Source organism: Orbicella franksi, chromosome 9 (genome assembly GCF_964199315.1).
Source record: "Orbicella franksi chromosome 9, jaOrbFran1.1, whole genome shotgun sequence".
Classification (NCBI taxonomy): domain Eukaryota; kingdom Metazoa; phylum Cnidaria; class Anthozoa; order Scleractinia; family Merulinidae; genus Orbicella; species Orbicella franksi.
In genome coordinates, this window is record NC_138153.1 from 22,090,565 (window position 1) to 22,105,479 (window position 14,915).

Consider the following 14,915-nt stretch of genomic DNA (forward strand, 5'->3'; position numbering starts at 1 on the left):
CGCAATAAAAAAAAAAAAAAAATAGGGGTCACCGTGTTCGTTTTTGGACAACATGGATGGCCCATATAGCAACTTTGCGACCGACGAGGTTGTCATTACTTAACCTTAGTTAGCAGAAAGGGGTACTAGAAATTCAAAGAAAAGCACTAATTGGATTTATTTCTTGAGTTTTTGCTTTTTTTTTGTCAAAAAGTACCTCTTAGTCAACGGGTCTGGGCTATGTAGTGAGCAGGTGGATGCATGAGAGAGTGAATGGATGAGCAAGTGAGTGAGTGAGTGAGTGAGTGAGAGATGTATATATGTCACACCAATCAGATTGGAGCTACTGAAAACAACCAACCAAATTGCCTCTTGTAAAGGTGAATCATGTTTGTCAAGATTTAGAACGGCTATCTTTGTTTTTCTACAAACAGAAACAAGTATTCTTGTATTGGCCTTATTCTGACATTGCCGATGAAGCGTTTACTATGATTAAGCCTAGTAATAGTTAGATGGGTTTCAATAGAGTTCAGAATTCGATAAATCAACCGAGGAACCATAGGGTGCGTTCCTTTGGGGTGATTTAGATCAGGATCAGTGATCCAAGATAACTCGGATCATGGTGCATCAAAGGAACCGATGAATCCACTCTGGTCACGGATTCATCGGTTCCTTTGATGTACCATGATCTGAGTGATCTTGGATCACTGATCCTGATCCAGATCACCCCAAAGGAACGGCTACCAAGCTCTCATGCGATCATGTTTACATTATGCAATCCAATTTGGCGTCGTTAAGCATGAAAAATGCTGTAGCAGTTGTTGCCCTGATGATCTTAGATGGCGAGGAGAAAGTTAACAGGAGAAATCGCCGTGTTTGGGTCCGAGGCTGGATAGCCAGAAGGCAGGAGATGGGGGCATCCCACAAAATTGTGCAAGAGTTGGCCACGGAAGATCCCAGTTCGTACAAGGAGTACTGTAATAGTCAATTAGCGTAGTTTCTTCTGCGGCTGACCAAGCCATCGCTTTCGAGCCTCAAACTTGACACAAATTTATGTGAAACGTACGACGGGCGACATTTGAGTAAGCGATTAAATTTGAATGTGAGATTTGATTGGCTGAACACTAATATTTGCGTCACACTATTGCACGAAATGCTGCAGATGGTGGATACACAAAGAAATTTGTTGGGCGCAAGGTTACAAAAGTAGGACGAAATCAAACTGCTGCAATATTGCGCACAACGATTTCAGAGGTGGATACACGATGCAGTTTTAGCCATTGCGCCCAATATATTGCACCGTGTATCCGGGCCTTCACTGATTCGTTAGTTTTAATTGCAACCACTCGTGCGTGAAAAACAAAAGTGTCAAGTACCATTTGAAACTTACAAATAAAAATACCTTGTTACACTTAACTACAACAAAAACAAATTTTAAAACTTAGCAGTGTTCTCATTCATAACTAGCCGTCCGTAATTTCTTTGGTTTTGACAGGGAAAACTACTCCAAATGAGTATTTTGACTCTTGTTCACAAGGTCACAATAAACAAACAATTAACACTTAATGACTTGTCCCTTGGGGAACAGTGAATTTTGTTTCCCGAGAATCTCAATGTTTCCGGAGACGAAGTCGAGGGAAACATTGAGATTCTAGGGAAACAAAATTCACTGTTCCTGAAGGGACCAGTCATTAAGTGATTTGTTATATAGCAAAACAAATGGGTCAAACCAGTGGAAAACAAATAATCACTTTATTGACAAATGACGCTCAACAGCGGTCAACATTTCGCGGGTAACAGTGAATTGTTTCCCGTTTGACGTCATAGTTTTCAAAATGTTGCCCGCTCATGGCATTTGGCGGGAAAAAGTTTCATTGTTAGATGTCATGTGACCATGAACTAGCCAATGAATAGGCGTGCTGTAGCGGGAGAACGCCAGCTATATATTTAGCCAGCCATATTTAGCGGTATGTCCAGAAACTTTAACTTGCTGTAAATGTTTGGACGTCTGTTTTTGTTAGTGTCTTCAGCGGCATTTTTATATCTTGCATTAACGACAATTCTTTAAAACGAGAACTTTAAATAGGGATTTGTGGCAGGTAAACTCTTCAAATATTTCTGAAGAATTCATGGCGGCAAGCTAAACCGCAAATTAATTAAATTAGACTTTGAGGCGACACAGTGGTTCTTTCGCTTTGAAACAGATTCCTTGCGCGGTTCAAAGAGGTAAACTTACGCCTCTCATAACGTAACAAAACTTTTTTCTGTAACTGACTTTTTGTCACCAAAAAGGCTCTCAGGCGTTTGGAAGGGTAATGTGAGAAGAAAACTTCGCAAACTCCGCAGGTTTCATGGCGTCCTATAAACCTAATACACTGATCGACTGTTTAAAACCAAACCTTAACAAATGTAAGGTAAGCTTAATACCACAGTTCCTACGGTGAAACAAATTCTATTTTTTTTTCGCTGTACATCGTAACCAGACAAACTTGTTGGATTTACCCTATCATAACTCTATTAATTTCTAGATGATTTTTTAAAATTTTTTTTTCCCCTCCCCTTTTTTAGCTTTTTAAATATTTTTTTATTTAATGTAAAGCGCCATGGACTAATAGTGGATTGGCGCTATATAAATATTTTATTATTATTATTATTAGTTCGTATAGTGTGATCGTCCGGGTGAGTGTAGTTTTGAAAAGAACTGTTGTTGGTGATGGACGTTTCGACAACCTGAGCGGAAGTCATCTTCAGAGTCAAGTGAATAGTGTTTGTCAGTCGATGATCTTATAAGTCTGGTCCGTTGAACGTGATTGGTCAGTATAGCCATGATGGTATCGGCTGAAAGAGTCGTGTAAAGTTTGTCATCAGTCATTGGTTGGTTTCGATCCGTCTGTCGTTAGTCAAATAGGTCGGTTTTTGGTCCGTGTATTGTTAAGTCGGTCTGTTAGAAGTCCGTTTTTCGGTTTCGTTTCTGTCATGGATAAGTCGTTTGTAAGGCGCCGGTAGTTGTTGACATCTGTTAAGAGGCGTTTGTTCTAGGTTAGTGTACGAGCTTTCCAGAGTCAGTAGTTGAAAATAGTTTGTACTGTAGGTTAAGCACTGAGCAGAGTCCCAGTCAATGTTGTGGTTTGTCAGTTCATGATGTACAGCAATGTGATTGTTGGCATCACCATTTCTCGTGGCTCGTTTGTGTTCAGTCAGTCTCGTGTTAAGGTTTCTGCCAGTCTCACCAATGTAGGAAGCCTGGCAGTCGGAGCATTTGATCTTGTAAACTGCTCCCTGTCTGTCGTTAGGTTCGTCTCTGTCTTTCACGTTGGTCAGTAAGTGTCGTAACGTAGTTGTAGGTTTGTGGGCTACACGAATGTTGTAGGGCTGTAGGATCCGTGAGATGGTCTCAGAAGTGCCCTTAATGTAAGGTATAGTCACTGTAGTAACAGGTGTAGGGTTCCTGTTCGTAGCGTCAGCTTCAGTAGGTCGGTAAATGTTTCGTCTAATAAAGTCAGCGTTGTAGTTGTTTTTGTGAAAAACACGTTCAAGGTATCTGTTTTCGTCACGTAAGCTGTCCGGTGTGTCACAAACTAGTTGCGCTCGTCTCGTCAAAGTCTTTATAGTCGTGGCTTTGTGTGAAGTCGGGTTGTAGGATGATTCGTCAAGTAATCTGTCGGTATGCGTCGGTTTTCTGTACACTGTCGTTCGTAGTTCGTTGTTGTCGCGGCTTACCAAACAGTGTAGAAAAGGAAGTTTTCCATTTTCTTCGATCTCTTTAGTAAACTGGATGTCGGCGTTCTGTTCGTTTAGGTGGTCGTGAAAATTGTCAATTTCGTCTTTGTGAACGGCGGTAAAGGTGTCGTCAACGTAGCGTAACCAAAGCGGTATCGTTTGTCGGCAAGTTGCAAGGGCGCGTTCCTCCACGTGTTGCATCACAATTTCTGCGACAACAACAGAAACATGCGACCCCATTGCTGTTCCATGCAACTGTTTGTAGTGTTTACCGTTGTACTGAAAGTAAGTCGATGTAAGGCAAAGGTTCAGTAAGTCCATGATGTCTTCTGTCGGTAACGGTAGTTTAACAGTAGATTGTTGTATAGCGATCTCGGTACACTGTAGTGCTAATTGAAGTGGAATACTGGTCAACAGTGATTTCACATCAAAAGACACAAGTTTGTAGTCGTCAGGTATCTGTATTGTCTTAATAGCGTCAATAAAGTTCTCCGTAGATTGTAGTTTGCGTCTTGATTTGTCAGTAAGGGGTTGCAGTATGGTCGTCAAGTACTTAGATAGTTGATACGTAGGGGACCCACAGAATGACACTATAGGTCGCAATGCTCCGACTGCCAGGCTTCCTACATTGGTGAGACTGGCAGAAACCTTAACACGAGACTGACTGAACACAAACGAGCCACGAGAAATGGTGATGCCAACAATCACATTGCTGTACATCATGAACTGACAAACCACAACATTGACTGGGACTCTGCTCAGTGCTTAACCTACAGTACAAACTATTTTCAACTACTGACTCTGGAAAGCTCGTACACTAACCTAGAACAAACGCCTCTTAACAGATGTCAACAACTACCGGCGCCTTACAAACGACTTATCCATGACAGAAACGAAACCGAAAAACGGACTTCTAACAGACCGACTTAACAATACACGGACCAAAAACCGACCTATTTGACTAACGACAGACGGATCGAAACCAACCAATAACTGATGACAAACTTTACACGACTCTTTCAGCCGATACCATCATGGCTATACTGACCAATCACGTTCAACGGACCAGACTTATAAGATCATCGACTGACAAACACTATTCACTTGACTCTGAACATGACTTCCGCTCAGGTTGTCGAAACGTCAGTCACCAACAACAATTCTTTTCAGAACTACACTCACCCGGACGATCACACTATACGAACTACTGATACTCCTGGATTCAAACCATTTACTGTATTATTATTATTATAACTGTCAAGTGTCCACTGAGTGCTACCCTCCAAGGGCTTTTAATTCACAAAAAAAAAACTCTAGCACGCCTTGCGTGCCTATGTTTAGAGAAGTTAACCAAAATAGACCCTGAACTTACATTTTAAAGAGTTAAACAGGAGTTACAATTATACTACAAACTGAATTCTCTGCGTGCGCTCATACCCAGCACTATTTAAAGACGCGTTCTTTACAGCGTTAAAATCAAAATATTTTTAAGCAGAATTTAAAACTTTTCTTCAAAACGAGATATATTGTAGATAACCTTGTGCAATTTAAATTTATGCATTAAAAAGTGGGGGTCATCGTGCCCGTTTAAGAGAAAACGAGCATTTATTTCGCTGTCGAGCTTAGCTTGAGGGAAATCTCTTACGTTTTGCACACGCGCGCGCTAATGACGCAAAAATCGTGCGCAGTAGGGATGCGCAATGCAATACTCCGAGTTGATACACACACACACACACGCACGCACGCACGCACGCACACACGCACACACACACGCGCGCGCGTGCTTATATCTGCACGTTTGATAAAAATAGAAGTCAAATAGTCGGGAGCACAGCCCGTCATGCACTTCAAGGCTAAAGTGGCACTTCGATAGTAAAGCTGGCTTGATACTGGCAGCCATTCTAATTCTTTTAGTATGGGCGTGACGTGATCGAATTTCCGTGGACCACTTAGAATTCTACATGCGAAGTTCTGTACAGATTGCAGTTTATCAATGTTACAGTTGGAGGAGTTTGCCCACACGTTTGAGCAATAAAACAGTTTACTAAAAACTAGGGCATTAATAACAGTGATGAGAGTTCCTCTATAAAAAGCATGTTTAACTCGATTAATTTGTCCAAGGCGAGACATGCAGGAGGAAACAGTGTTAACAATGTGATCATTGAAAGTTAAGTGGGGATCCAGTGTCACGCCTAGGTCCTTTGCCGCCTGGACAGGTACAAGTTCCTTTCCTAGCAATGATAACGTGAAATCTCGTAGTTTGGGAAGCATTTGTCTGCTGCCAAATACCATGAGTTTAGTCTTATCCGGGTTCAACAGTAGGTAGTGTTACTCCTGCTCCAATAGAAAGGCTAAAAATACTACACTGCCGACAAAGAGAGCATCGTGTATCTCAAAAGCGAAGAATTCACGCGTGATGGTCAGAGGTAGGGGACTCTACTATACACTATTAATATTGTAGACCGACAAATTTCACAGATACGTATGCAATAAAAAATTGGTGTTGACTAACCTGCCATAGGATCGGCTCCAGGAGACAATACAAAGATTAGCGGCGCACAGGAATTGGAATCCACATAACTCTTAGCCAAGTCAAATGGTGGAGGCTGCACAAACTTACTACCAAGCTTGTCTTCCACAAAATTAGTGACAAGCGGCACAACCTGTGAACGTACAACAAACACATTTTATTTTTACACAAGACTGAGTGATCCGTTGAAGATGCTAGACTCTCAATGTATGTACACGATAATAGGTCATAACAAGGTTTATTATTACCTTGTCAGGTCTCAGGCATCTGATAACAATCATCTTCTGAAAGTCAGAGAGTTGTTCAGACCATGGAGCAGGAAAAGAAGCTCGGTGAGGTTCTTTACTATCGTAGATCTTACGCCACTCGTGCGTGTTACCCACAAAACTTTTCCTGCAAAATTTATGGTAAATATGTTAGGCAAATCAGTGTGCTGCGCTTGCCACAATGTACATAGAGTAAGAACAGGACTCCGAGGAACATTTGTACAGGTATCAGTGTACGAGTAATCAACAGAAATTCGCAAGATTCTTCAAACAGTAAAATTTTGATTTCATTCAAAGCCATTCTCAAACTTGTGAGTGTTTTGTGTTCGTAGAAGATATTCTACACCGCGTGTTCGGTGTCTCGTACAATTTTAAACTTGTGGAATAAGGCGTTGGCGATACGTTTCGAAAAGCCATTCCAAATCACACGTAGAAATTTATTGTTCTTGAAACTTTTTGACGTACGCGTTTTACGCTGCCACAATTGCGTTAAGTGCGAAGACATCCTACTTTTGAAATCGGGGAGAATTTTTGAACCATGATTCTAAATCATTTAGGCCGCAGGATGGCGCGTGTTCATGGCTTACTGATATAACTCTTTATGCAATGGGCTGACCAGGAGGGCTCTCCATTTGGGTGAAAAACAGGTTTTTCTGGTGGGAAAACCAAATGGAACGGACCTTTCCACTGAAATTCTTTTGGAAAATTTGGAATAGCTTGAGAGATGTTCCTCTTTTCTCGTTTTTACTGGAATGATGGGAAAATGATGCTCTGCGATGAAATACGCAGTCGTTTCGGTGGGAAATGAAATGGAACAGTCCGTTCCATTGGAAGGTTTCCAAATGCTGTTAAATGGTACACATTCAGTCTTACTGTTTATGAAAACTTTTTACTGTTCCATTCGGTAGAAAACTTTCACTGTTATTTTCATGTCAGGCTATTTGCCGTATCAAGCAAAGCATAATGAAAAAAGTTCACAAACCTGAAATCCTTAAAGCCACGAAGATCGCACATTCGACACAACTCGTCCCATGCCTTGTCTGACAGCCATGAGGGATCTGGGTTTTCCAGCTGAAGAGTGCAATAAAAAAATGAGAGGCTGCTGGCACTACTGGAAAGAAGAAAGTATTAACTTTATGTTACCTTGTTCTCCAGGCCCACTCCACCAGTCAGGAAAAACATGAATTCTTCCATGTCCATCTCATTCTTTGAGCTGAAAAAAAATGGACAGACGGCTTACTTAGAGAGTAACACTGAAAAAACCCTGCCTCATTTCAAATTTGCCCGCCCCCGAAAAAAACCCTAAAGTGTTAAGCGAGACCACCGTGTTTGCCAACTAACAGATTGTATTCATCAAGCACCCGCTTACTCTTCTTTTTTTTTCCGTGAGTGCCTCACGATGTCTCCTGGCATCAACTCGGCATCAACTCTTGGAACAAAGCTCAGCACTAGCTAAGTCATTGGAGCAATGTTGGATATACGGCATAATTCACACTAAAATTTTCATTATACATTTAAAAAAAAATAAAAATATAGACTGAGCTTACTTCAGGATGTTGCAGCATAACACAAAGGAGAAGAGCAGCTTGTCTTTTTCAAACAAAGACCGGCAGACGTTACAGTATAGATTGTAAGTGAAGTGGTCACTCAGGTAACGCAATCGACGTTCTAGGATCTTGGACTTGTTGCTAGAATAAAGAGGACAACAAACTGAGATCAAGGAATGAAGACTTATCGGAAAGATCGATATTGTAAGAACTATAGGTTATATGCATATCTAAAGGGTATCTTCCACAGGTCAAACTGTTGCCATGTTACACTGTTAGGTTGGAAAGATAACCACCACTTATTCATTAATGATTGAGTATCCTGCCACTACCACACAACAACTGGTAAAGAGCAGCAGTATTGAACCATCAAAGCGTAAGTGCTGGGAAAGTGTCAAGAAAAGTTAGCAGCCACGCTAAGTATTCTGTAAAAATAACTAAATAATACAAAGTACAAGATACTAACCTGTCGTGTATAGAGTTAAGGAACAGGTTGACAAACCAGGTGAGTGAGGACTGGTACATGGGATCAATGTTTGGTAGATCAGTTATGGAGAAGAACAGCACTGATGCGTGTGCAGCTATAGGATTATATCCACGCCTGGACTCATTGATTTTAGCTTCCGTCTCTTCTGCAACCTGAAGATTGATAAAGGCAATACATCGTCCTTGATCTGCTAACAGTACCACAAAAGCGAAAAGAGAAAAACGCAAAAGAGAAATATAGAAGCACGGGTTAAAGGCCTGGGAGTGTCATACAGTATGTAACGTAAAATAGTTTCTAATACCTTCTGTTTCTTTGTGATCTCATCGGAGAGCACCTGCAAGTTATTAGCATCAGTTCAGTTCTTATACTTATAGCATTTCATTCATCCTTCCCACTTTCTATTACATTTATAACCAATCCTAAAAGTGTCTCATATTCAGCTGTGAAAAAGAAGTCTCAAATGGACGTCAGAGACAAAATAAAGCCGTCACAGTCTCAATCCGATGACAACTCCTCTTTGCAAAAGACGTTTTAGGAAAAAAAACCTCATCTGACTCATTTGAGTATGATCATTTGAGTATGATCTTTTCCTTTTCGTAAAATAGAGAAATTCTGTGATTCAGGTTTACATGGAATTACGAATACCGTGTCTTCACCTTTGACGAGTCTAAAATCTGGATAGCTGTCTCGTCCTCCAAGATGTTCCCTTCTGAAGAGGACAATGTTTCTAGAATCTTGTCCTCAATCTCTTTCAGTTGTTTCTTGTTAGCAGCACTCTGTACTATCAGCGCCTGCCTTTCTTCTTCAAGATCAGGTCTGAAAAAAACAACACGAAATAAGCTTGGGCAATGGACACTGCTGGATAGGAAGTATAAGAGCTTGTGACTCGTACCTTTCTTTAGCCACAACAATTCCCAGTAGTTGATCTTCCAGTCCTTCTGGAGTGATCATAAAGTTGAGAAGTGTGACCTTGGTGGACAGTTCAGGCAGGTAATGAGGGTTCCGCAGCTTAGTAGTAATGTAGAACCGAAAGTCATCAGAGTATTCAATAACACTTTCACCTAAACGGAGGCACTTCACACCGCCTATACAAAAACAAATCAACCGTGAGTGTATGTATTTGTTGAAGAAAAAAATCCCGAAAAGCTTTCTGTCGAGTTAGAGAAACAAAAGAGAAAGTTTGGAAGAGGAAATACACTAGCAACATCTGGGAGTTTCGTAATGAAAATTATTATAAAGGAGTCTTGAGGTAACTGCGAGCGGTCTGATTGGTTCTTTCTTTGTCGGGATTTTGTCATATGGACCGTTTCAATGGAAACGGTCATAAGCCGTTTATTTGTACCATATAATGAACAACTTATTAACCTAGCTTTCTCTTCCCGTATTGGGGAATATTGGCCCTCGGTCATTTCATGTACAGAGCCACGACCTAGGCCAAATATTCTTTAGTACGGCCCTCGCGCTCGGTTAGTAAGAGGTTAAATTTCACTTACTAGTATAAGAAGAATTGTTTTTACGAGCAGTGGCAACTTGGAATCTGGGATCAAATAGATTGCATTGAAAAGGAACAACTGGCCACTACAAACCTTGTTTGAAGGTCTGTTTTAGTAACAGGGGCTCTAATGATGGATCAAGTTCCTCGCCTACATTCTCAAGTAAAACAGGATTTCCAAACTGAATACTGTTCTCCAGAGTCCGAATGTAATCAGCGTCCGTCAATTTAATCACCTGGAATACGTAATCAAGAGAAGAACTCAGATATCACTAGCATTTATCAAACTACGTGTTACAAGCTGTTGCCCAACGCGATTAAAATTATAATTTCTCTACTTCAACGATACAGCAGCAAAGTAATGACCAAATTAAGATACGAATGCCACCTTATATAAAAGCGTATAAAGATATATGGAGAAGATTTGAGTTGTATCCAGTTCAGTCCCAGGACCAGCTTACCGAGAGTTGATTATCTTTCTCAGAATTTTTAATCCATTTGTTTGCTTGTCCCTGTGGATCAATCATCAGCGGCCTACAGCAAAGAACACAAACAATCATGCAACCAACCACCGCACAACTGTACTCCACTACTTAAGCTGGTAAGCTGTGCCATCAAGGTGTCTGTGAAGTAGGATTTCTCTAAATCAGTAGGGTGGTCAACAGGCGTACTCTCGTTCACTATCACTTGAGATACATGGAAATACATATATGGATACATGGAGCAAGGTGTTTAAACAAGCATTCAAGGAGCATGGTGGGCAAGGGGAAGAAATAACGATACATGGACGACTTCAGAGAAACGAGAAATGGACAGCGAATGGAGTCGGCGACTAGTGATAGAGCTAAAAGAAGACAAACAACACTATGAGCCCTTAGTGACAGCCTTATCTGTAAACGCGCACGAAGAGGTTGAGTAAGTGTACGTATAACTGAGACTGAAAAGGGAACCTAAAAATACCGTTAAAATCTTCGGGAAGATGTAACATACCATCTCCTGGTGTTATCCACAATGACCCCATTATCAATGGAAAATGAGTCAGTAGGAAGGCCAGCTATGTTCCATGCCCTGATCTTAATAGCCTGACCTAGTGTCTTACTCAACGAAAAGTCATCGGAGCAAGGAATGTTCTTCGACTACGAAAAACAAATGAAAAACATACGATTAAAAGTTCAGAACTTTGTAACTTTGTAAGCGTTCGAGGAACTGATTACTTCTCCAAAACCAAAGCAATCTGCAAAAGCCAATTACAACAAACAAATCAGAACTTCAAGCAAAAGCACGTAACCGGCACCAAGGCCAGAAAAAAAGAGCATGACAAGGTCGCGAATGGCTTCAGAGTTACATCTGACTGATTATTAAGTGGAGCACGTTTTTTTAAACCATTTACACAGAGTAGTGAAGCCAAACCAAAACAATTTAGAATTTTCTTACGACACCCAATGAAAACCTCTCTACTGTTTATGTTTGAGACCTTTGTGATTGCCTTCGTTTTGGTTTTATGACACTGAACCGAAAACCAGTCTATCGGTGATCTAGCCCGTGAAACAGTCTCTATTGTTTATAGCGGAGCTCCGGCGGCCCGAAGGGCCGCCAGGCGGAGCCACATAACTATAGGAACAGAACCACATGCATGCATAGAAATAGAAACCCATGCAACTCTTTTTTTATGGTCAACATAGCTAGCGGCATCAATCGCGGGCGCGTATGTCCTACGACGAAAAACCACGACGACGACGACGTCGCGAAACATGGCGGCCATACTCCAGCTGATAGGTCAACCAAGTCACGCAGCCTTGGTTTACAGCGTACACTATTGATATTGGACTTCCGTGTTATGGTCATTTGACACCTGTAAATCGATGCATCCGCTGACCTGACCAGGCCATATCGCGGGCTCAGGCTTAGAGCTCACGAGGTCACGTGTTTATTTTGAAGTTGCCGGCTGACCAGGTACTGGTTTTCGATTGGATCGCGTGCCCAAGCCAAGCTTATTCATTGTAATCAGGAGCTCCGCTTTTAGGCTCGGCTAAATCTATATATCAGTACTATGCGCTAAATGAATAGCGCTGTGAGAACGAAAAGCTTGTCATGCACTCGCATGTATACAAGTGAGAAAAACGCGAGCTTAGAAAATGCAGAGAAAGTTGTGTAAGTACCTTGCAAATCTTGGTCCACTCTTGGGTACATTCCCTTCTGAAGCCAGCAGTGAACGCTCCTAAGTAAGCTATGACTCCTGACGAGATAAGTACATCACCTGTCAAATTATCGTACACATCCTGCAGTGAGGCTGCAGCTGCTGACCAGCGGTCTTTCTCTCCACCCAGGCCTCCAATTAGCTTCTCAGCTCGTTCTAGCTTCTTACCGCACAAATCCACCTGCCAACAAAAATCACAGAGAGAAAAAGGAACATCATGGATAAATATGGTGGTGTACTCAATTTTTTTCTTGACAAACACCTTCATCCTGGTAGTTTTTCTGAGTCTACCTACACGTTGGATGCTATGAAACGAGAACAAACTGCTAACAAAATGCTATGAGGTCATCTTTGATGACTTGCCCCCCTACATGGGTAAAATCTGTACTACATACTCTACAAGAAAACCGATACAACCACGAAACGGTCTCTGCACACTCTTTAAAATCCAACATATTTTCTGTACCATTAGGGGAAAGCTATGGCACACTACACGTCGCTTTCAACTGATGACAAACTAATACTCAGAACCAACCAAACCTGAAATTCCAGTTGCTGTTTCTTGTCTGTCATCTCTGCGAACGTAAGTTTTAAATTGGCCAGTTTACCCTCCACCTCAGCTAACTCCTCACGCTTTGCATTTAAAATTTTCATGGTTTCTGCCAGAGATTCCTCAGCCTCAGCTAGACGAGCTTTCTTAGGTGCTACAACCTTGAACAACCAGTATCACAAATTACACACTAATTATAAATCTAACCTAACAATAAACTGCAAAATTAGAAGAGAGAGTAGCGGCTGCTTTAGTAAAATAATCTCGGGCAGTGGAAAACAACAAAAGTGACGTTACCTTAGCAACTCTGTCATATATTTCCATGGCTTGCACCCACTTACACAAACCTTCCGCTGCAGAAGATGCTGTACGAACTTTCTGTGGGTCAAAGTCTGGATTTGGAATGTACTCCTTTCTGATCTTGCTCATGATGTGCACCTGCAAAGAAGAATAACTGTTAAGAATAGAACGAAATTCTAAGACAGTTATTCCGCCAAGCCAACGTTCAGTTTTTTCATGACAAACGTTCTGTCTTTGATGATGTTTGACATCTTAGTTAGCCTCAGATCTCTAGTGGACACACCACAAGTCCTAGAAGTCGTCTTAAAAGAACTGCAAGAGTCACAAATTCTGCAGGAATGGGAAAACTCTGATGGCTTGACAATTGCAAACAAACGTTTTAAACATTACTTCAATTTATCTTACGGCTGTGGTTATATGTAGGTTCTTAGGCTGTCTCAGGTTTTCGCGCAACGCGAAAAGCGGCGGAGCGACAAATTGAGAAAGGGGCTTGGTGTGCCGCGCTTTTCCCTAAATTTTTCCCTCCCCGTTTTTGGCGCTGCGCCCCAACTAACGTAACGCCAGGAACAGGCTGGGCCATATGAGGTGCTAAGAGTGAATACCCGGCAACAGCACAGAAAATCCACAACAAACAAGCCTTACGAGATGAACATGCCAATGACTCACCGGAATATTGTCTTTGTCATATTCTTTAAGGTTGTTAAGAAAGTTCATGTCTCCCAGTAGCTTCTTTGATGGACCCCAATAGTCCAGAATCTTCTTTCCTGTTCCCGCGGGATCATTGATTTTCTCGGGTTTGATGTCCCGCATAACGCACACAGCTGACATGACGAGCTTAACCCCAGCGGGTGGATTAGTCATGGACTTTACGATAGTAATGTCTGCTGGCTGCCAGAAAAAAGTATAAATCAATTTAGTGTAATTCCCAGAAGGGAATCCAAGAATTGGACTTTCTGATTGGACGAAAGGTTGGCTTATGATAATATATTCACCGCACTAGGCGGAGGATATTGATAATATTTGTTACGTTAACCATCTAGTGGGTAAACATGGCGGACAGTTGGTGAACGAAACTCTCATTTATTTAAAAGACACCACTCCAATTCCGGGTTTTGAAAACATGAGGTATCGCTAAAGTGACCGAACTTTGTTTTTCTTTATGGAAGTTCTCGTTTTCAGACGATGAGTACAACTGTGTATGAAGTCAAAAACCATGTGAATCTCTTTTCAGTGGTGTCTCTCTCGCTTTTATTACCGTCTAAATCGATGTTTAATTTAATTTATAATCGATGTATTATAAAAACTACGGCTACATACGTGTATGCAAACGAACAATTGCGTCAGTTTATCCGTGTTTTAGTCCATTACTTTGTAGCTTTTGATATCCACCTCTGAAAATTATACTGAAACAAATGTATCCGCCTCGGGCTCACTTAACATGTTCACAGAGCTTAACTATAGCCCCTTTAACTAGCATTAGCAATGTTTAGTATTACAGAGGAAAGAAGGGACTGCTTGTATTTCAGGAAAAAAACTAATTACGTGCAACCTATCGCGCAGACGGAAATCATTCACACGTGTATTTTATTTTACGTACGCTACACACCTTGAGTGTGTTGAGAGCAGCTAAAGCTGCTTCCAAGGCAGGGATTGCTTCAGCCAAATCACCCTCGCACTCTTCTTTTAGGGCCTGCGACTCTGAAGCCTTCTGATTGGCTACTGCTTCGTCCTTTCTTACCAGTTCACTACGAGCTTCGACTTCAGCTGATTCCTTTTCAATGACCTGTCCAACAAGGAATTAACAATAGTTTAAACAGTTGTGCTTCCTTCAAGATCTGATATTGAAG

The 14,915-nt window shown here is 41.4% G+C and overlaps 1 protein-coding gene across 1 annotated transcript in view; it reads right to left on the reverse strand.

Moving 5' to 3' along the window:
- The window catches only part of LOC145497880 (dynein axonemal heavy chain 12-like), a 97,812-nt gene that overhangs the window by 15,487 nt on the left and 67,410 nt on the right, over positions 1-14,915 (reverse strand). Inside the window, exons 60-76 of the mRNA XM_081477740.1 lie at positions 14,675-14,851; positions 13,735-13,956; positions 13,066-13,206; positions 12,759-12,929; positions 12,181-12,399; positions 11,012-11,157; positions 10,483-10,555; positions 10,116-10,257; positions 9,422-9,614; positions 9,186-9,345; positions 8,831-8,863; positions 8,509-8,681; positions 8,043-8,183; positions 7,639-7,708; positions 7,478-7,566; positions 6,478-6,622; positions 6,212-6,362 (exon numbers count right to left, since the gene is read on the reverse strand). Of these exons, the coding sequence (XP_081333866.1) occupies positions 6,212-6,362; positions 6,478-6,622; positions 7,478-7,566; positions 7,639-7,708; positions 8,043-8,183; positions 8,509-8,681; positions 8,831-8,863; positions 9,186-9,345; positions 9,422-9,614; positions 10,116-10,257; positions 10,483-10,555; positions 11,012-11,157; positions 12,181-12,399; positions 12,759-12,929; positions 13,066-13,206; positions 13,735-13,956; positions 14,675-14,851 (2,446 nt within the window). The remainder of the gene's footprint in view (positions 1-6,211; positions 6,363-6,477; positions 6,623-7,477; positions 7,567-7,638; positions 7,709-8,042; positions 8,184-8,508; positions 8,682-8,830; positions 8,864-9,185; positions 9,346-9,421; positions 9,615-10,115; positions 10,258-10,482; positions 10,556-11,011; positions 11,158-12,180; positions 12,400-12,758; positions 12,930-13,065; positions 13,207-13,734; positions 13,957-14,674; positions 14,852-14,915) is intronic.